Source organism: Mytilus galloprovincialis, chromosome 12 (assembly GCF_965363235.1).
Source record: "Mytilus galloprovincialis chromosome 12, xbMytGall1.hap1.1, whole genome shotgun sequence".
Taxonomy (NCBI): Eukaryota; Metazoa; Mollusca; class Bivalvia; order Mytilida; family Mytilidae; genus Mytilus; species Mytilus galloprovincialis.
In genome coordinates, this window is record NC_134849.1 from 49,019,728 (window position 1) to 49,044,213 (window position 24,486).

The following is a 24,486-nucleotide window of genomic DNA, read 5'->3' on the forward strand; positions in this document are numbered from 1 at the left end:
TCAAACAAAAGTCTTTTTTTTAAAACACGTTTATTTGTTTTGTAAACTGTATTTGTGTTAAAGTGTAAAATCACAAAATGATAGTATGTCACAACAATATACAGTAATGAGTAAATAAAATTATCTACATAAAGTGATTTGAGTCTCAAAAAACTCATTTGATGAGAACATTGCATCTACTATGAATATTAGTAGACAGAAAAGGCCATACTCAGGTGTTGCCTCTATTATGTATACAAGTAGACAGAAATAAATCATACGCAAATTTTTTTGGAACCTTTTTCTAATTTTCTTATTATTTCTTATATATTGCTGTAAAAGGAAACTTTTCCTTAATTTATACTTTAATAGATTTACAGTTACAAAAATAGTTATGAATTTATTATTGAAGCAGTTACAACGAATTATTTACTTAAAGGAAGCTTTGTATGTCCATCTCTGAAGCGCGGCGTAAATTAAAGTTTTACGTGAAGACTCCGTTGAGTCAGCTTATTTTATTATGATAATTTATTCAGCTTGAAAACTTCAATTACTCATTTATTATCCCATTTCTTTCAAAGATTAGTGAAAGTCATCCCAACATTTTGATTTAGAGCTATTAATTAAAAAAGTGACATTTGTAGGAGGTATTAATGAACAAAAAAGGACCTTATTATAACGACAATGTGGTTCTTTAGTGATATGTATCTCATATGCAATGTAATGCTATTTGAAATTTTGTCTGTAGTATTAAACAGAATACATCCTTAGTCTTGCCAAGATTTTCTTCATTTGAAACAAAGATAAATTCTTCACAATTTTTTGAAAAGTGCAAATTAAACACAGACTTATAAATTATAAACAATGTTGCATATATCTATGGCTTCATTCGTACTGCATATCATGCAATACAATTATTTCTCTGCAACAATTGTTCCGGAATTAGAATGACCATTGGCTAAGGCTTCTCTTGAATAAAGTTATCAATCACAAATAGTAAACAAGAAGTAATTGTAACAGGATACTGTTACGAAGTCTCCCAAACAAAGCTCCCATAACTCGCCATTCATATGGTCCCATGTTCATTTGATTTGATTTTTTTATCCCATACAAGAATATATATGGCTTACGAGTGGGGATCTCAAGTATTCAAACAGGAGGGTGTTGTGATGACCCCCAGGGACTTTACCTTCATTGCATTTGATTTGTTTTATTGTCCCATACAAGAATATATATGGTTTAGGGGTGGGGATGTTGACCGTTTACAAGTTTTCAAACAAGAGGGGGTGGGGTGACCCCCTCTGGACTTCCTTTTATATCATTTCATTTGTTTTATTGTCCCCTACAAGAATATATATGGTTTAGGGGTGGGGATGTTGACCGTTTACAAGTTTTCAAACAAGAGGGGGTGGGGTGACCCCCTCTGGACTTCCCTTTTATATCATTTCATTTGTTTTATTGTCCCCTACAAGAATATATATGGTATACGTAATCAGTTTTGTTGTAATTCAATCATTCGACCACTTTTTGTCACTCTTAGCTGGATATGGGTTACGTATGTGCTAAATATGTTCAGTTATCGAAGAAAAAAAAGATGTTATTATTGAAAGTGAAACAAGGTAAGCAGAGGAAAGAAAAATTTATGTGACTGATTCCGCTCAACAAAAAATAATAAGCAAAAAAACATGATTTACTTGTTTTTGAAATTCAGGATAGGAATTAAGCACACAGAGAAAAATCGTTATTATGCGATTGATCGCGCTTGTCTGTGCATTTTCATTTAAATTTATATCTGATCACAAGCTCTACTCTGAAATATACATTAAACGCATGTTTAACGATCACATGAATTGTTAACTGTTTTCACATAACATTTCGTTATTCATACATTTCAGTATGTTATAAATTGAGTATGAGAATTTGAATATAATCTGTGACATCCAGCTGACATATTACACCCCTTTAAGTAATGGTTACGTGAGTCAATATAAAATGTTGTATAGCTAAGTATTCAATTGTAATAAGGTTTTATGTGATCTTCAGTTATTCTGTAATTGTACTTTCTATATATGGGTTGTTTTCTTCTTTTTTTTTCTTGCCCTAAAGCTCGTATTCATAGGAGTTGGTTTAAAAACTCAGAACTCAGCAAAGATACAACGTGCCGTTGAACTTAGACATATGCTTTACGTTCGATTCAAAACAGTAACACCAGAAAGTATGAAAAATCGCAATTCTTTAATTGCACCATTCATTTTTGTTTTTGAATAAGTGCATGTTCCTAAAATATGCGCAAAATTTGAAGTAGTCTTTAGAACCTGTATCTACTTGGACCAAAATCTGGTCATAATGACCCCTTTCTTTTAACCTTTCAAGACAATAAACTGGGTATAAGATAGTTTTAAGACAACAATATGAAATGTAAGTAAGGTGGCAATACAATCCCTTGTACTGGTACATTTTGTGAACTACAATTATAAACTTAAGTTTTGGCGGTTCTTTGGGCCTTATTGATTTTGTTTTGTTTTTTGTCGGCTTTTTTTTTGGAGGGAGAGGTTTTTTTAGGTTTTTTTTTACCCTGTATTTGTTGAAACTAGATTATTGATAGGCATGTGAAAAAGGACGGTTGAAACTTATTGATCAGAAAGTGCACTTGTTTATTGTTTGACAATTTATTATTATCCATGTGTTAAGACATAGTAATATGAATGTTGTGAAATTTAATGGCTTTACAAATAAAACTAGTGGGTCATTGAAATCTTTTTTTATTTTTTGATAAGGGAAGTGGATTTTAACAACTTTGGTGTTATGACATCGTCCGGAGCCAACGTAAGATAGACAGTTTCTGATTAAATTACCAGAAAGATGATCTTCAAAATCTATGTACAGGGCGTGTTTTTTCAATATTTCCCGAAAAAGCAGTAGATTTATTATGAAGAAATAAGGAATTTCACTTTATTGGAGATGGTTCAACTACGCAAAGCAGTTTTTAAAACATAATCAAAGGAAAGATTACAAAGAAAAAATCATTCAAATGTTTGTCCTGTAACTGTATATTTGTCCTGTAACTGTATATTTGTGGCGTATTTTCAATATTTACCCCAATAAGACAATTCCTTTACATTCTCTGTTGACGATAACTTACCCAATTTAAAAACATAAGTATTAAAGTGAATGTTCTTTTCTAAATAGTTCACAAGATCAACTGTTGTCCGCACAGGGAATTATAGAACGGTAGCTGACTCAATACGAATTAGTCAAACGTGAGTAGAAATAAGACATTCATCTTTAATGGTATTGATATCTTCTAATTTGAAAAACGCAGTAATACGTTCTCTCATTTCGTGTTCAGTAGAAAGCTGTTTCAATTTATTATAGTAAATATCCTTGCTTTGTGGATTCTGTCTTATTTATGCTCGTGTTTATGCTTGTGAATTGCATTAAAAAGGTTATTAAATATCCGTCATTTGTGAATTTTGAGTGATTAACGATAGGTTTTACTGGAGATGTTACAATTTTAGAGATTCAAAATTATCCTCAGTGGCTTATTAGTCTAAGTGTATCTCTCTACATACATGTTTTATTAAGATGTAAATATGCTTCAACAAGAGTAGTCGTTCATTATTTGTTGGTATTAATGGAAAATCCTAAAACAAATATGCGAAATTATATTAGTTTTTTAAAGGAGACGATTACCCGGATACTACAAGAAATAAGGAGAAATTCAATAGTTTTAAGAAAGAAGACTTTATTTTAATAGTAGAAACCATTGAAAATTATGCTTATTAAATATGACGTCTGAATTGTAATGCAGAATAATTTGATTTGAATTTATGAATTGAATATAATTAACTTATATATCTGTGAAGCAGACTGATGAATTATTGACCCCGACGTGAAGAATTCGTACTGATACTAATCAACATGAGACTGACATTGTCTGCTGTAATCAAAACTTAGAATAGCGTAGCGCTTAAGTACATGGCATGAGAATTTGAAATGAGTGAGAACTTTTGGCTGATTGAAACAGATCAAAGTACCCATACCTTGTTTTGGTATATGCTAAGTAGCATTTCTTTTCATCTTGACATCAACCAAGATTTGATAGACAGTGTCTGCTAAAATCGAAAATTGACCAATTTAGGGCTAAAACACATAGAATGAGAAATTGAATATTTCAGGAATCCTTATATAAACATACATTGAAGGATTCAGTGATACATTATACAAACATGAATGAGAATGTGAGAAAAGCTTTCCAGATGCAACAAGAAAACATTTGACGAATTCAAACGGATCAAAGATTATGAAAATTTAAGTTATATACACAGTGGATGTATTGTTATAACAACATTTGACACGTCTTCGTATTTTTTTCAAACCAAAATAGTACGACGAAATTATACCAGATTCTACAAGAAATTTTACCAGAATATAAAAAAATACATAGCTAAAACTGAAGCTTGTAGCACATGTATATTTAAACTTTGAGAGCTGATAAAACAATTATTTGCTCAATGTGTGTAAGATCTTTAGGAAGAAACATTTAAGTTAGATTAAAATCATATGTAAAAATAAGCAGACAAAATAGAAGGTTTTAGAATCGGAGTACAGCAAACTCGAGGCCAATGGCTGACATACGTTAGTTGAAGGTGTTATAAACGGAAAACATTGGTGTTCTAACAGATTATAGGACCATAACTAAATATTTGTATTGAATATTTAAAAACAAACGGTACATTCCCTGTAGATTTGTTTTTAATAAAATGAATGGAAATAAACATACACTTAAAGCAAAACAAGAAAAGAGGATTTTATATCCCTGTATATCAAAAATATCTTTAATCGGAAACTTATTAGCCAACACGAGCGATCGGAAGGCACAATTGCAATAGTAGTACATATTTGAAAACTCCAGAGATCAAAGCCCGTAGCCTTGTGTCATTTACAACAAATACATTCATAACGTTGTTTAATGTATACCTGATTCTCTAAAGGTACGTTGATTGAATACACTTTGAATAGTAAACTGTAAACTTGACCAGAGTATACAATGGTGTAAAATTCTACAGATCAATAAGATGTAGGTTATGTCAATGAAAAGACTTCCTGTTAAACTTTCAAATTAAGGGACTACACTTGATGTGATGAATACATGTCAATAAGACAGAATCGCAGCCGCATTTACAACAATTATTGGCTTGTAAAATATGCTACTCCGTTAAAACATCACCTAACACATCTAGTAGCTTGAAAATGAGGGTTTATTGAATAGGGGCAGAATTATTGCCTTGCAGTATGTCCACAGCGTAGCTCGTATAATTATTGCAATGGTTCGTTAGCGTTCAGAATGTACTGGACACTTCTCTTTATGACATATTGGATTCAATGTTCCCATTTCTATGTAGCATACCGCTGTCCAATAGTCATAAATCGATTAATCGAAAACAAATCTGGGTCAAAAAGAAAACCGAGGGAAGCACATCAACTATAAATAGAAAACAACGGAACAACAAAAACACTTATGAAACGTATAAAAGCAAATGAGATTAAGGTCAGGATATTGAGTAGGTTCATTATCTCTTGTTAATTCCTGAGCTAAAGAAGACATCCCTGATTATCTTATGGTTGTTGCCTTTTATCTTTTTCTTGCATGACAATATATCACGCTCCGTTAAATGATACGAAAACTGTGTTAATTATGTTTGCTTCTCTAGCATCATGAGACTTTCAATTGGCTATTAATTGGTTATAATACTTTTCAACGGTTAAGACGATGTACATTTCGTCCATAACAACGAACATTATAACTGCTATTATGTGATTTCTTCAATAATATATCAGAATATACAAAAACTGACACTTTTCATCTTTTTGACCAATTTTATTACATTCTGAAGCGTAGAATTTTTTTTAAATGTCTGATGTTGAAGTGTGACGCCGGAACAGAACATACGACACCATACTGGTATGTGCAAAAAACTAGATCAACGATTTGCCAATTTTTTTATTTGAACTAATAAGTGTACTGACCTCAGAGAAATATGTTGAACAAATCGTGAGAATTTTGTACTGGTAGATAACAACTTTCGCTATCTAATTTAAATAGTAATAATAAACTCATTATTATATAGAAATTTAATGAGTCGGTTTGATATCAAGTGATACCCATTTCTCACTCGTCATGAAACCTATAATTACAATAGAAGTCATGATATGCTGTGTGTATTTTCTGTTGACGCGTACACTTCATTTACTTCTTATGAGGGCATTATATGGATTGATATACAAAGTCCATTGTATTAATTTCAACATGAATAATGTCATTAGGTGTGGCTTTATAGGTATTACTATGTTTCTGTAAAAACTAGCAGTCGAAAATTACCATGAAGCTCTTTTTATAACAATTAATAAATTAAACTCATCATAGAAACCAGGATTAAAATTTTCTATATACGCCAGACGCGCGTTTCGTCTACAAAAGACGCATCAGTGACGCTTGAATCAAAAAATGTTAAAAGGCCAAATAAAGTACGAAGTTGATAATTAAGAGCGGTTTTTTTTCAACCTTCTTTTACTTTAGGGGTATCAACCCATAAAGAATTATACTAAATTATTTTTAATCCCAACCTTACCCTAACCCATATATAAACCTACCACAAGTCCTAACCCTAACCTAAAACATCCCCTTACCATGTATGTGAAGTTAGCAGCCGGTTTGTTATTCGATATTCAATATCGAACCGGCTGCTAGCAGTCGGTTGGATATTCAAAATTTTGTTGCAAATAATAAAAAAAAACACTTGATAACATTAAAAACATGATTTTAATAGTTAAGAGGACTGATAAGATACGTAGGAAATCGACAAATGACCTCTTCAAGCTGTTGTTAAAAGCCAAAAAAACAAATCTTCAGCCAAAAAATATCAAAATTTTAGGACAAAGGGCACAGGGCAATGGTGAGAGCCCCCTGATCTCTTAATCTTTCTAATATTATGCAGACATTTAGTCAATAGGTAGATACAAACGTGACTCAAAGAAATTTAGGTACACTTCCTGTCTTTCATGTTTACGGAGCGCCAAAATTGCCAGTTGGATATTCAAAATATATAACGAAAACCAACCCGAGACTGCTTAAATGAGGTTGAGACCCCCCTTGTCGTTCAATATCCATAAAATTCAACCAAATCATAGATTCTGTATATATAAAGATTGTATTAGAAGGATTTTCCAGAATAATGTCATCTTCGATATCTACGGAGCGCTTAGATTGTCACTTTTTAGCCAAAAAATATCAAAATTTTAGGACAAAGGGCACAGGGCAATAGTGAGAGCCCCCTGATCTCTCAATCTTTCTAATATTATGCAGACATTTATTCAATAGGTAGATACAAACGTGACTTAAAGAAATTTGGGTACACTTCCTGTCTTCCATGTTTACGGAGCGCCCAAAGTGCCAGTTGGATATTCAAAATATATAGCGAAAACCAACCCGAGACCGCTTGAATGAGGTTGACACCCCCTTGTCGTTTAATATCCATAAAATTCAATCAAATCATAGATTCTGTACATATAAAGATTGTATTAGAAGGATTTTCCAGAATAATCTCATCTTCGATATCTACGGAGCGCTTAGATTGTCACTTTTTAGCCAAAAAATGTCAAAATTTTAGGACAAAGGGCACAGGGCAATGGTGAGAGCCCCCTGATCTCTCAATCTTTCTAACATTATGCAGACATTAAGTCGATAGGTAGATACAAACGTGACTTAAAGAAATTTGGGTACACTTCCTGTCTTCCATATTTACGGAGCGCTCAAAGTGCCAGTTGGATATTCAAAATATATAGCGAAAACCAACCCGAGACCGCTTCAATGAGGTTGAGACCCCCCCCCCCCCCCCCTTGTCGTTCAATATCCATAAAATTCAACCAAATAATAGATTCTGTATATATAAAGATTGTATTAGAAGGATTTTTCAGAATAATGTCATCTTCGATATCTACGGAGCGCTTAGATTGTCACAATTCAAGCGAGAAAAAACTAGCGGCCTTATTTCTATAAAAATATGAACGAAAAACAAATATGTAACACACAAACGAACGACAACCACTGAAGTACAGGATCCAGACTTGGGACAGGCACATACATAAATAATGTGGCGGGTTTAAACATGTTAGCGGGATCCCATTCCTCCCCCTAACCTGGGACAGTGGTATAACAGTACAACATAAGAACCTCTGGAGAAGATACAGAAAAAGATACGAGAAGATAGGAAAGCCATTTGGGGATTAAATCAGGTACATCCACGGAAGAAAACCTTTAAAGATGTATTTACAACCTGGAAGATGACCCTATTATTAACATGGATGTGCAGACTTTCCTCGATGTCTCTCGGATGTCAAGGGTGGAACTTATAGACGATTGGGCATTGAAAGGAGCAAAAATAAATGTAGTGCTGCACTGTACCTTTGTGAAGATTAACCTAACAGGTAAGATAGATGATGAGAACGTGGGATACTTTCACTCGGGAAACCAGTTTTTCACCTCAACCACGGACTTGGTTGAAACCTTTGAGGAGATGGATGAAAAGATCGGAGAAAAGATTGCACATTAAAAAAGTGGCTGAACATTGAAGGCAATTGTAAAACTTCAAGTCAATATTAACAATCACCGACCGCTGGGTCGTTCACAGTACATTGATTTGTCGGCGTTAATCAAAGCCAAGAAGGCTGTAATCAATGTGAAAAATAACGACGAGGAGTGTTTCAAGTGGGCCATAATTTCGTCCTTGCACCATGACGAGGTAGACCCAAAACAAACGGACAGGGTTACACAGTACCAACGAAGGCAGAAAGAGCTCAATCTGGTTAGACTTAAGGATATTAACAAATTTGAGAAGGCCAATACCACCCTGGCGGTTAATGTATTTGAAATATATGATAGTGAAGTATACCCGCTAATATAAAAAAAAGAAGTGAACAAAAATCAAATATGTAACACATAAACAAGCGACAACCACTGAATTACAGGCTCCTGACTTGGGACAGGCACATACATAAATAATGTGGCGGGATTAAACATGTTAGCGGGATCCCAACCCTCCCCCTAACCTGGGACAGTGGTATAACAGTACAACATAAGAACGAACTATAAAAATCAGTTGAAAAAGCTCATCAGATGGACAAACATACAAGTGGACGTGGCCCGGTACTTATACATCCCGACTCAAAAAGACACAATGAACAGATCTGAGAGTACTCAAAGTTATCTGACAGCTAGTTCAAAGCCATTAACAACTAATAAAAAAAATCATGCATCTAAGACTAAACTATCAATCCGTACACTTCCAACATCCAATGGAGTTAAGCATTTCAGACGTTATCGAACAGCGGGAAAGAGACATCAATAGGCTGATGATTGGGGGCGACGGGCGAAAGCACTACTGCTGATTCCAAAATATGTCCCGGCTGGTGTCGAGCCAGATTTCGGACCACGATGGAGAGATCTGCCTGTGCTATAGGTGCTTGAACCACTTTTATAGCAAGGAACTCCTGGAGACCAACAAAGAGTGTTGCGTCAATCACAAGGCAGTCAAGATCGAGCTGCCAAAGGAAGGGACACACCAGCTGACCTTTGTCAACAACACCTACTCGATGAGAGTCCCTTTCGTAGTGTACGCGGGCTTTGAGTGCTTTACCGATAAGGTTGAAACCGAGAAGATTGAAACCGGAAACGATAAGGTAGCAATATACTGTTTCGCATTATGGCCATTGTGAATTTTTTAAATGTGAAAGTTTGTGTACAATAAAATTGATTTTTAGATAATTGAATAATAATATAGCCTTCTTAGCTATATAGTGGGTTTATATGATCATTTAGATTGTTTTTAGCATGTTTTATAGGGCATTTATCTGTTTGACAGTCCGTAATTTCCTACCCGTACCGCCCATAGGTCCATAAATTATTGTAGTGTTTATCAACAAAGATTTGACGCTCGATCTTTTCAATTCAATTTTATGGAAAAACGAACAGATATGCATATGATTTCTTTTTTTACCTTTTGATAGATATATGCCTATGGTTTCAGTAGAGGTATCACTGTAATTGATTGAAATTTTCCTTTGGACCATATTTTGGACAGGGTATTGCTACCTAAACACAGCCATGGCGTTGTCAGTTTGTTTTAGATTTATGAGTTTTAGTGTCCTTTTGGTATCTTTCGTCCCTCTTTTTTAAACCCCATACAAAAGCCTACCAGAAGCATACGCCGTCGGGACTTTGTCATTACATCAAGTGCTTTGACGACAGTGTGTATGCCAAGGCACCGGTGTACCATGCAGAAGCTGGTAGAAGATGCGGCGCAGGTCTTTGAAACCCTTGAGAAATAAATCAAAGCCATTTAATCCGAAAACAACCTTAAGAAGCCGATGGTCTTGACGGAAGAGGACAAGAAAAAACAGCAGGAGGACACAGTGCTGGCTGTGTAATGCTGAGCGCGTAGATGACAAGGTGAGGGATCACAAACGCATGGAATTCTGGTCGCCTTTATGATAAGGTGGAGCGCTTTCCTCAACCTCAATGCCCTCCAAAGATGATTCGAGGCCACCAGTGCACACACCGATGCCTCAGACACTTGAATCTTGAAAAGGGATCCGTATCAGCTGTGTTATATCTTCATGTACATTTAATCGCTTAGGAGCGTTCGAACCAACGTTTAGGGTGTTCAAATAAACGCTTAGGGGCGTCCAAACCATCGCTTAGGGGCGTGTTTACGTCAGCGCTATACATAAATGACGTTTATCAAGATTACAGACCCTATACAGTGTGAGGCGCTCGTCAAGGAGTTGCAAGAGACCAAGCAGAAGATTCAAGCCAGTAACAAGCAGCATCGCCTCGAGAAGATTGGACTCAACCGGGACCTTCATCGGAAGCTAACCAGTTAATACTTCTGACGACGATGATATTTTCGTGGATGGTGTGAGGTATAAAGGAACCCGTATTGGGAGTTAAGCGACAGCTTTACACATTTGACTGGGCAACAAACGGTTACAAAGAGGGTGAATACATTGTAATCATCAGCAGCATCAACAGCATCCTGGTGAACAGTGGCATCATCAATGGAAACTATGTAAACGGCACCCAACAGTCCACTATCTACAGCTTCTCCCCTTCAGTCGATCCCATGTTAAAGGTCATTCAAACCCAAAAAAACTTGGTGTATTTATCCGTGACCTTGAGAACCATCAATCGCATGCAGAAATACCTCAGCGATCAAGACGGCGATCCCATCAATCTCCGCAGTGAACATCTCACCATCCGTTTCCATCTTCGCGAGGTATAAATAAATAGTCAAAAATACGGTTTGAATTTGACAAAAGGTCACGCTAATAAATTACAGGGAGCAGCCAAAAAGGTTGGTCGTTCACCACTCGTTTATCCCACACAAACCTGCAAGGTGAACACAAGATGTTGCTTACCCCGCGACTGATTGAAAATATCACCAAGCCCCTACAAAAAGGTTCTGGTGGTATGACTCTGGAAATAAGCACTACCCAATTGAAGAAAAACATTCAAAAAGAAAGTAGATTCTTACCCATGTTAGCGGGGCGGGCAATGCAAGCCCTTCCTATGTTGGCGAACAACATTCTGTCAGCCTTAAGTGGTGGAACCCTAAGTGACCTGTGTGGTGTAGCTGCCAACAAGGCATTTGCATAAAAGGGGTGTGTGAAGGTGCTTGGTAAAGGTATGTATCTCTCCCCACCCCCAACCAAGCTACCTTCAACCTATGGTGCCAGTTTATACTTAAAACTAGGTCCTCAATTCTACTAGGGTTCTGGTCTGATCCTAGGAACAAACAGTCCGTTCACGAACATTCCCCTTTTTCATACCATCTTTATAGTCTATGATTTTGACTAATTCTATGGATATTGAAAGACAAGTGGGTCTCAACCTCATTTAAGCGGTCTCGGGTTGGTTTTCGCTATATATTTTGAATATCCAACTGGCACTTTGGGCGTTCCGTAAACATGGAAGACAGGAAGTGTACCCAAATTTCTTTAAGTCACGTTTGTATCTACCTATTGACTAAATGTCTGCATAATATTAGAAAGATTGAGAGATCAGGGGCTCTCACCATTGCCCTGTGCCCTTTGTCCTAAAATTTTGACATTTTTTGGCTAAAAAGTGACAATCAAAGCGCTCCGTAGATATCGAAGATGACATTATTCTGGAAAATCCTTCTACTACAATCTTTATATGTACAGAATCTATGATTTGGTTGAATTTTATGGATACTAAACTACAAAGGGGGGTCTCAACCTCATTTAAGCGGTCTCGGGTTGGTTTTCGCTATATATTTTGAATATCCAACTGGCACTTTGGGCGCTCCGTAAACATGGAAGACAGGAAGTGTACCCAAATTTCTTTAAGTCACGTTTGTATCTACCTATTGACTAAATGTCTGCATAATATTAGAAAGATTGAGAGATCAGGGGCTCTCACCATTGCCCTGTGCCCTTTGTCCTAAAATTTTGACATTTTTTGGCTATAAAGTGACAATCTAAGCGCTCCGTGGATATCGAAGATGACATTATTCTGGAAAATCCTTCTAATACAATCTTTATATGTACAGAATCTATGATTTGATTGAATTTTATGGATATTGAACTACAAGGAGGGTCTCAACTTCATTTAAACGGTCTCGGGTTGGTTTTCGCTATATATTTTGAATATCCAACTGGCACTTTGGGCGCTCCGTAAATATGGAAGACAGGAAGTGTACCCAAATTCCTTTAAGTCATGTTTGTATCTACCTATTGACTAAATGTCTGCATAATATTAGAAAGATTGAGAGATCAGGGGGCTCTCACCATTGCCCTGTGCCCTTTGTCCTAAAATTTTGACATTTTTTGGCTAAAAAGTGACAATCTAAGCGCTCCGTAGATATCGAAGATGACATTATTCTGAAAAATCCTTCTAATACAATCTTTATATATACAAAATCTATGATTTGATTGAATTTTATAGATAGTGAACGACAAGGGGGGTGTCAACCTCATTGAAGCGGTCTCGGGTTGGTTTTCGCTATATATTTTGAATATCCAACTGGCACTTTGGGCGCTCCGTAAACATGGAAGGCAGGAAGTGTAACCAAATTTCTTTAAGCCACGTTTGTATCTACATATTGACTAAATGTCTGCATAATATTAGAAAGATTGAGAGATCAGGGGGCTCTCACCATTGCCCTGTGCCCTTTGTCCTAAAATTGTGACATCTTTTTTGGCTAAAAAGTGACAATCTAATCGCTCCGTAGATATCGAAGATGACATTATTCTGGAAAATGCTTTTAATACAATCTTTATATGTACAGAATCTATGATTTGGTTGAATTTTATGGATATTGAATGACAAAGGGAGTCTCAACCTCATTTAAGCGGTCTCGGGTTGGTTTTCGCTATATATTTTGAATATCCAACTGGCACTTTGGGCGCTCCGTAAACATGGAAGACAGGAAGTGTAACCAAATTTCTTTAAGCCACGTTTGTATCTACATATTGACTAAATGTCTGCATAATATTAGAAAGATTGAGAGAGCAGGGGGCTCTCACCATTGCCCTGTGCCCTTTGTCCTAAAATTGTGACATCTTTTTTGGCTAAAAAGTGACAATCTAATCGCTCCGTAGATATCGAAGATGACATTATTCTGGAAAATCCTTTTAATACAATCTTTATATGTACAGAATCTATGATTTGGTTGAATTTTATGGATATTGAACGACAAGGGGAGTCTCAACCTCATTTAAGCGGTCTCGGGTTGGTTTTCGCTATATATTTTGAATATCCAACTGGCACTTTGGGCGCTCCGTAAACATGGAAGACAGGAAGTGTTCCCAAATTTCTTTAAGTCACGTTTGTATCTACCTATTGACTAAATGTCTGCATAATATTAGAAAGATTGAGAGATCAGGGCTCTCACCATTGCCCTGTGCCCTTTGTCCTAAAATTTTGACATTTTTTGGCTAAAAAGTGACAATCTAAGCGCTCCGTGGATATCGAAGATGACATTATTCTGGAAAATCCTTCTAATACAATCTTTATATGTACAGAATCTATGATTTGGTTGAATTTTATGGATATTGAACTACAAGGGGGGTCTCAACCTCATTTAAACGGTCTCGGGTTGGTTTTCGCTATATATTTTGAATATCCAACTGGCACTTTGGGCGCTCCGTAAACATGGAAGACAGAAAGTGTACCCAAATTTCTTTAAGTCATGTTTGTATCTACCTATTGACTAAATGTCTGCATAATATTAGAAAGATTGAGAGATCAGGGGGCTCTCACCATTGCCCTGTGCCCTTTGTCCTAAAATTTTGACATTTTTTGGCTAAAAAGTGACAATCTAAGCGCTCCGTAGATATCGAAGATGACATTATTCTGGAAAATCCTTCTAATACAATCTTTATATACACAAAAGCTATGATTTGATTGAATTTTATAGATAGTGAACGACAAGGGGGGTCTCAACCTCATTTAAGCGGTCTCGGGTTGGTTTTCGCTATATATTTTGAATATCCAACTGGCACTTTGGGCGTTCCGTAACCATGGAAGACAGGAAGTGTACCCAAATTTCTTTAAGTCACGTTTGTATCTACATATTGACTAAATGTTTGCATAATATTAAAAAGATTGAGAGATCAGGGGGCTCTCACCATTGCCCTGTGACCTTTGTCCTAAAATTTTGATATTTTTTGGCTGAAGATATGTTTTTTTGGCTTTTCATAAATATGTCTATTTGTAATTCTTATTTTTTCTAGAGTTACCAGTTTTTCTTTCTGTTTTAAGAAATATCATGTACAAAAGTACTTATTTGAAGTCGTTTTGTTGTTATTGTTATGCGTTTACTTTACTACATTGGTTAGAGGTATAGGGGGAGGGTTGAGATCTCACAAACATGTTTAACCCCGACGCATTTTTGCGCCTGTCCCAAGTCAGGAGCCTCTGGCCTTTGTTAGTCTTGTATTATTTTAATTTTAGTTTCTTGTGTACAATTTGGAAATTAGTATGGCGTTCATTATCACTGGACTAGTATATATTTGTTTAGGGGCCAGCTGAAGGACGCCTCCGGGTGCGGGAATTTCTCGCTACATTGAAGACCTGTTGGTGACCTCTGCTGTTGTTTTTTATTTGGTCGGGTTGTTGTCTCTTTGACACATTCCCCATTTCCATTCTCAATTTTATTATTGACAAAATTTATACTACATAAAGACAAATATGAAACTTAGAAAAGGGTTTATATTCGAGGACAACGAGAATTTACAACAGCTTGAAAAGGTCATTTGTCGATTTCCTACGTATCTTATCAGTCCTCTTAACTATTAAAATCATGTTTTTAATGTTATCAAGTGTTTCTTTCTTTTATTATTATTTGCAACAAAATTTTGAATATCCAACCCACTGCTAGCAGCCGGTTCGATAATGAATATCGAATAACGAATAACGAACCGGCTGCTAACTTCACATACATCCCCTAACCTAACAATAACCACGAATTAATCTTGACTCTAAAGTATAGGACCCCTTAAAGTAAAAGCGGGCCTATTTTTTTTTTAATCTGAATGGTTTATTTTATAGTTGTATTAGCAGTTAAAGAATCTAATGGGTTTGTTTTCGGAACTTAAATAATTAGTCCATTTAAGCTGTATTGAGTCATTACGATATAAATATTTCTTGATATTCACGTAAACTCCTTTTATAACCTTTACTGATTCGCGTATATGAGTTCTGATATCTTATGGAGATAGTATGATTGACTGAATTGCTATAAACTTGGATTTTTTTATCTAATTTCAGAGCCTGGTTGTATGATGGACCTGGTATAGTTGAAAAAACGACCCACAGAGTTGGCTTACTTACAGGCTTAGCCACAAAGTCTTCGCCACGTTTCAGCAATACAGAAGCTTATCAAATAGTTAATTATGGAATAGGAGGAATGTATCACCCACATCATGATGCATTTGTAAGCTGAATAGATATAGTTCGTCAATAAATGTAATGTTATCGATTTATCTGAACTGATTTAGCCGAAATTTATTTAGAGCTAGAATATGATGCGACGTATAATTTATTATTTTCTGATCATCAACACAGGTCTGTCGCGGCAGATGTATCCGTCAAAATACATTCAACGAGAATGTCATGCAAGGAGACCAAACTTGTCAATTTTAAGCAGGACAAAAATATAGTTGCCCGAAGCAACCAAAGTTGGCACCTTGTTCAACAAGTGATAGCGTAACTGTTCCTATTCCCAGTGTAGATTTCGGGACCAAAGAAATCTTTGTTATGCATTATGTTTTCTGGTCTGTACGTCCGTCCGTCTGTCTGTTCTTTCGTTCGTTTGTTCGTCCGTTCGTCCCGCTTCAGGTTAAATTGAAACTTGAAACATGGTACTAATGTTTCCTATGATATGATCTTTCTGAGTTAAATGCCAAATAAGAGATTTGAATGCCAAATAAGAGAACTGAACATAGAAAATTATAGGGGGATGGGGCATCCGTGTACTATGGACACATTCTTGTTTGTCTAGTTTTAGGTACGATTTTTTAGTTAAAAAAAAGGTATCGGACAATCTGGGGAAACATAGTAATGGAAATTCATTCTCAATATAAAATAAATAAATAGGGATAGTTGGCGTTCAAAAAATTAAAATGTCAAGGTAGGCATCTTTGCCAAATAGTATATAATACTAATAATTACAACCGCACATTTATTCGTCAATTGCAGAACAATCAAATCATTTATTATTCATATCCAAGATTTCTCCATATTATCAAATGTTCAGTTTAATATTGAAATACCAGAACACTATGAAATTCTCGTAAATATCTTTTTATTTTACAAAAATGAGTTGTTGATAATAAGAAACATAATCAAATATGGCAGAATGAACATGTCAATTATATATATGTATACGTATATTTTAATTCTTTGGAAATCCAGCATGAAAACAACCTGAAATGTATTAATATAGATTCCACAACTGCAACAAGTGTATTACGATATTTCTCCACTCGAGAAGTTAAATTTTAATATTTTTACTGTTGAGAGTGGAGAAATATCGTAATACACGAGTTACAGTGGTGGAATCTAAAATACAATTATAAAAGAAGCCTTTTATGTAACTCTGCATACATATATGATGTCTTAAAGAAAGTTGATTTTGTCTACTTGACTGTTAGAAAGAGTTACTAATATATAGATTGAAAAGTATGTGTTTTGAGGTGGAATTGTTGTTTTTAACTCTACATAATTATAAATCATTATTGACTAGCTAAACAAGTAGAATTATGCTTAATCTGGTGCTAGAGGTTGTCTTAAACATGCTATGAGGTACCTTTATTATGCTCATTGTTGAAGGCATGAACTTATGTTGACTTCAAGATTCCATAGTACTCAATAACTTACAAAAACAGTGATGTGATCATAACTATTTGTCTGTAACAAATAACTTCTAAAGTACTCAAACAATTTTGGATTCAACGGCAGTAAGCAGACGTAAACAAAGAACATATACGTTCTAACATAAACTACTGTATTTTAAAGTCTCTTGAAATGTCAGAAAAGTTTTAATGATATCTACTATGTTCAATTGTAGTATAATCAATTATCAGGCTTATAAATCCAACCCACTTGTCTGTCAAAGCAACTAAGCTCCGCCTTTGCACGTGAAATTGGAAATGATTGACGTGAAAATCAATAGTCTGTTGCAACAGCATGGACTATTATTTTCGCACGGTGCAGTTAACGCTATACATTTCTTTTAAAAACTATGTAAAAATAGAGCAATTTTACTAAAATTACAAAATTACTATACAAAGGCATTCTTACAGGAAGTATAATAATACAATATAAAGTTACAATAATAGTATAATATAATGGACATGCATATAAAACAAACAATTTATGCAATATAATACTAGCTTTGATAGGTGAACAAAGAGGATAGAAAATAAAAAGAGAAAAAGAAAGTTTGAAAAGTCGTATAATTCTGTGACGATGACTTGTGAATTGATGACAATGATGACGTTCCGTGTCAGTAATAATAACGCTCTATCAAGGCATAAGAAATCTGTTTGACCTTTTTATGAAGTTTTGAACATGTTTGAAAATTTGAATATTTTGTTCGATCGAAAGTTCCAAGTGTCCGCAAATTAATAGTTTTGTATCTAGAACAAAGTTTTCAGATAGCCAGTTAAGGTTATGGAATAAGGTTTTTCTACATAATGTGTATTTTGGGCAAACGAAGAAGTAATGGTAGACATCCTCAATATCGGACCCACAATGGCAAGAAGGATTATCTATAATATTAGCTCTAAATAGGTCATTGTTTAAGAATGAAGCGGAACATCGCAATTGCGTTAAGATTATATTTTATTTCCTTGGGCCGTACAAATAAAACGTTTCAATTTTACATAATAGACTATCGTTTTTTAATTCTTTCTTAAATTTAGAAATAGAGTCGACACTGCGAATTTTTGAATCAAGTTTATTCCATTCACGTATAGTAGAGGGAATAAACGATTCAGTAGTAAGGGAAAGTCTACAAAATGGAACAATAATATCATGACCATTTCGCAACGGGTAGTTGGTTGTACTTTGTACACAAGGAGGTACAAGATTACATAAATATTCTTTTAAGTTTTTTTGTTTATTGTTGACACACAGGTGACTATCGTTAAACTTCTGCTTCAAAACACGAACTTTAATTACCTGCCATATTTACACAACAACACTGACCGATTGAATAAAAGATTGACGTTTATACGAAATTTATGCGAAAAAAAAAATGATAAAATCGTGCACAGAAGACTAAGTTTATGATGTTTGTATGCATTGGTTCAAGAATTGGAATAATATTAGTTATCTTGGTGTAATCAGGGGTGTACAGAATTTTACACCATTGTTGAAAATTCACACACCCTGAGGCGCAGCCGAATGGGTGTATGAATTTTCAACAACGGTGTAAAATTCCGTACACCCCTGATTACACCAAGATAACGAATTTATTTCTTATGAACATTTCCTTTACTCATTTTGAAACCAGGATGTAAAATTGAAAAAATGGTAATGAAAAATTTACAGTGTAACGTTTTTTTCAAAGTCTATGTTGCTGCGCATTGTAAAATACTTTTTACTTAATTTTTGGAAAAAAAATCAGAAAAATTTTGTGTTCTTTGAGTTTTCCGGAGAAAAAAAATTTTTGAAATATTTTTTATTTAAAATTTTTTGAATTTTTTTTTTTTTTTTTTTTTTTTGAAATTTTTAACATTTTACATTGATTATTTTTTTTTTTTTTTTTTAAATTTAAAAATGTTTTTTTTTTTCTTGGCAAAAAAAAAAATAAAAAATTCTGAAATTTTTGGCAAAATTTTATTTATCCCGGGGTGAACCAGGGTGGGGTGTTATTTACACCGGGGTAATTAACCAATCAGATTGTAGTATTTTTGCTGCATAAGAAATAACATTATTTGTCATCGGTCACTGGTTTCTAATGACTTTAACGTTAACTTAAATTAAAAACAATAGCATCGTTCTTTTGGTACCCACAAATATATAACTGGTTTATAACAGCTAATTATATATAAACATGTACTTGTATTTCTGCATTATACAAGGTCGAATTATCCTAGACTGTTCATGACATATTTATAATCAATCCCTTGGGTATGTACTGATTGATCTTTGTCTTGAATACATGATTGCATTACGGTTGTTATTTGTTTGGAACTAGCTTTCTGTAACTGCAAGTACTCTTAGATCGTTACTTTGTTCTAGTTATGTTTTGTCAGTTGTGTTTGAGCTTTCTATCGATCTGATGCGTTCAGCTCCTTACACCTGATTTTTATGTTTTGTTCTTATCTTGTGCTGTGACACTACTATTCTGGGTTTTGGAAGGGTTAGGCGCCTGCAATCATGTTTAGACCCGATTTGGTTCTTCGTGTGTCTGTCCCAAGTCAGGAGTCTGTAATTCATTGATTGTAAATTCTTTCTGCTTATAATATTTAATAGAGTACCGTGATCAGCCTATACTTATTTCAGGAAAAACCTTTATGGGGTCCGCCAAATAAAAACGACCCTTTGGAATTGATAGGAACTGGTGACAGAATAGCAACCTGGATGTTCTATGTAAGTTTTTACAAATCGATGTATAAAAGTTTTAAATATTCCCATACTAAAGACGCCATGTTGAAATATAAGGTAGTAAAATAAGGTTACAGTATTCATTTTTTTTACGTACGATACTAGAAATTAAACATTCAATTTGAATTATCCCAAAATGGTCATAAAAATTCAAGAGTTTTCTGTTTTACAAAATGAACATATTAATCGTCTCATAAATGTGTATATTATATTTTGTTTTACATGTTTTCAGTTAAATGACGTTAAAGTAGGTGGCGCCACAGTATTTCCAAGTATAAATGCCAGAGTTCCAGTTAAAAAGGTAAGCCAAACAGTCATGGCAACTTTATTTTGCATTAAGCAATAATATTAACAAAAAACATAGCTTTGGCTTGTAAATGTCATTTTTCTTATAGCATCCATGTAAGTCTCAAGGATTGTATGATAATCCAAGTATTCATATAGGTAAGCCCAAGTAATTATTTCAAGTAATCCTAAAAAATACCCGATGAAACTGTAACAAATCCAACGCTTGTAAAATTTACTTCCAAGTACATGAAAATAAAAAAGGAAATATGTTTTTATTGTCAATTGCCTACATCCATTTTTTTTAATCAATTCTTTGGTGAATACTTTTATATTACATAGTGAAAAAACCAGTATGACATAAGGATAAACACTTCACCAATGGTCTTGTAGTGGGATGCTTGATATATGTAGGTATGGCAGATTTTAAGCAAAATTGCTCAGATTGTGGTAAAAGCATGAAATTTTGCATAGTACTAGTATAGGTCATGGACAACATTTTCAGCTATGAACACACTCTGGAAGTTGACATTTGCGGTAGTGGTGGCCAATTTTAAAATGGCGGACGTTGGATAAAATACTTTGTAAATAAAGTGATGATACTTATCTGAGTTGAACAAGATTAATAAAGATGATTTATACTCCTATTTATGTGAGTCTATTTTGAAAATTATTGAAATTTTTAAGCCAAAATAGGTCGACCTTCAAAATCAAAATCGATAAAAATAAATCGTTTGGTTATTATTGTCTACTAATAAGTATCTGAAAAAAACTTTCAAAAAAAACCCATTGGCATTGTGTCCATAATAAGTATTATATCATACAATAATTCATGTCATAACGAAATCAACTGCTTATATGTTCTCAATGACAACATAAATATCACAAAATAAATGATTAGTCAAATCGCATAATAGCGGTCACTGTATTTTAATTCCTATCACATTGTCCTCCACATTTACATAGAGCAGTACAACTTAATGATGCCTTTACAAATTTACATCGTCCTCGGGAACCGTTTTCACTTTTACATCCACATTTTATAAGATCAGCACAGGATTCTGACGCTTGATGTAGCGATATCCAGAATCGTTCCCATACCCCTTCTTTGGTCCGCTTCCAACCCCAGCTGGAAGGGGATGGTGTTTCTTGGCGTTCAACAAGAGCTTGTCCCCAACAAAATCCTGCATTTAAGCAGCTCTCTTAATGTGTTGGTGAAATGCGTCAGAGCTTGGGGGAATATTTTCAATAGATCGTCCTTTTCTCGTGAATAGATCTTTCCCTGCTGCATCCAAACACTTGCTGGTCCAGTCATACATTAAGACGACAAAACGCTCAATGTTAAAAGCAGATTCAGTAACACAATCTTTATTGGGTTTATCACTCAATATTTAGAAATCTTCAGTCACCACATCAAAGGATGACCATGTTTCCCATGCAGTTTTCTTTCCACGATTCGAAAACGACGAAACTTGGTCACAACCACTAAATGCGTTTAGGAACAACATAAACGGATCCAGGGGGACCTGGGGGCCCGCCCCCCCCCCTTTCGTGGGAAAAATTTGGTTGATTATATAGGGAATCATTGAAGCATGACTGGAGCGGGCCCCCCCTTAGGTCAGTCAGCCCCCTTAGGAAAAGTTCTGGATCTTCCACTGAACAGTAGTGCATTGGACATTGAAGGCCCCATAAACAGAGCAATTTCATGGACAGGGATGTGCCTGAAGTTTTTTCCAACTCCAAATGCCATCCATATGCCATCCATATGCCATCCATAAAGATGTTATGTTCAATTTGCGCATTGCTGATAATGCAATTACAACAAAGTCGGTGTCAACGGTTCTAATCATATTTTTTTGCATTCCACTTATCACCGTATCTGCAACGTGTAATACGAGTGTCTACCTCTTCATGATTACACGGTGATATGTCGCCATTATTCTTATCTGGTCTGTTGCAAACTACTTCTCTTCCCTTTGTTGAAACTGCTGTTGTCTGAACACTTGGGGTGAGCGGCAATAGCTGTTCCGCTAGATAGGCAAATAACTCTCTTGTTATCGTCAATATTTAGAAATGACTCCCAATTACCAGGAATAGTAGAAGTTGCCTGCACACATCGTCTTATACCTTTTCCACGCTTACCATGAGTTGGTGCATTTAAGCTGTCCTGACGGTTTCATCCCATATAACATATTTCTGACTGCATGACTTCAAGTAATTATTAATGTGAGGAAGGAGAACTTGCTTAGAGTAATCCTCTAAGGTTTTTGCAAAACGTAGGCTTCAGTATGTTGACAATAACAGCTCCGTCTAGAATAATGGCATTTACATCAGGACTCTCAGTTACAATTACGCATATGTTCTCTAATGGCACTAACAAATATGACTTGGAACTAAGTCTCAACTGACCAAACTGGAACAGTGAAGGTGGGTATGCTTGGTTTTTATGACAAAAAACTCATCAAGATCACTATCACGAACCTGGCAAAACACATAAAGCTGGGAAAATAAAGAACAATTCTGCTTTAAGAATCACTTCTTAATTCCGGGCGACTGAAGAGGCGTAATTGGTTTTGTTTAGTTGGAGCGGAAAGTGGCGTTGTCCTCTTGTCAAGACGTTCCCTCACGTACTCATTAAACTTATCATTCCCTCTATTTCTTCAATATTTTTAACTGTGTTTGCAACTTTTGGATTTATTATGTCACGTGTGTCCAAGACTGAAAGATCTTCTGATTCCTCCAAAAATGATTTTCCCATTTCCTCTTTTGTAGCTGTCAATGTTATAACTTGTTTCAAAAAGACCTTTTGCTTACTTTCAGCCTGTTCATAGAGTCTAACATCTGGACCTTTATTTTGTTCATGCTTAATCAGTTCTTGTGGTAACTCATATTTATTAACCGCGCGAGCCTTTTCTTGGCCACTCACCATACAGCGAAGAAGTTGAGACGCATTCTCCGTTAGTCCAATAACTCCACCATCACCCTTTACCACCATGTTAATTTGCTCATAAGCATGCTCAAAAGCTATAGCAGAGAATGTGTTGTGCATTTTGTAAACAACGAAATGTCCTCTCTCAAATTCTGTAGCAATACTGGGTGCAATTGGGTCCAATGCCAACACAACCCAAACATGAATAGGACGTTATCGAGCGTAATTATGGTAATCTAAAGCGAAAAACCAAGGTAGCAGCATATTAAGAGAGGTTATATACAGGTTAAAATTTCCTTCTCGGAGAGATCGAACAAATATAAGAATGACGAGTCCCAGCATCAATGTAAGTGACCAGAAGTGAAACAAAGGGCTCTCAATTTCTCTCCTTTCTTCCCACTTCCGAAACTGATAGTATTTTCCTCTTGATCATCAACTGTATCTAAAAATTGTCTGTAGGCTTTATGCATTAGAATATGTAAGGAACAAGCAGTCACTTGATGGGCATGTCGAGTTCGGGTCACATGTGATGCTTTGAGGAATGATTCTGCTGTTCCCGCAGATGGAACGTTTGACTGACTCAAAGCATTCACTATTTTCAGCCAATCTCCAAATATTCTCAAAGCAGCAATCCCAATATAAAGACCACTAAACATAACTACAATATATTTTCCCAATATCTTGCAGGCCAATTCCATTGGATGTTTTTAGCAAGGGCATATAGAGGTTGATCACATGCCATGACTGGTATTTGTTCTGGGTTCAAGAAACTCATACACTCTTTAATAATTGTCATCGAGTGGCGAATCATTGCAGTGGATTTTGCTTCGTCTTGAAACAATGGTAAAACTGAACTAATATCATGTTTTTGTGTCTTCTATCTCCCGACGTACATGATTAAGCCACCTGCAAATCAGAAATATAAGTTACATGCATTTTTGTAATCCTTCGATGATTTCCTTGTGTGTCTTGTAGACTGCCAAATGTTGCATGCATGCATGATAATATAAATAATTTAAATGTGTTCTGACATGTATGTAGCGTATACAAGAACGATCAGTATAAGCAGATCTAAGGGAGCAACGATATACTGAGT

The 24,486-nt window shown here is 35.2% G+C and overlaps 1 protein-coding gene across 1 annotated transcript in view; it reads left to right on the forward strand.

The window, feature by feature from the left end:
* Positions 1-24,486, forward strand: part of LOC143054067 (prolyl 4-hydroxylase subunit alpha-1-like) — a 60,660-nt gene that overhangs the window by 33,079 nt on the left and 3,095 nt on the right. Inside the window, exons 5-8 of the mRNA XM_076226942.1 lie at positions 3,169-3,239; positions 15,830-15,995; positions 20,075-20,161; positions 20,409-20,477. Of these exons, the coding sequence (XP_076083057.1) occupies positions 3,169-3,239; positions 15,830-15,995; positions 20,075-20,161; positions 20,409-20,477 (393 nt within the window). The remainder of the gene's footprint in view (positions 1-3,168; positions 3,240-15,829; positions 15,996-20,074; positions 20,162-20,408; positions 20,478-24,486) is intronic.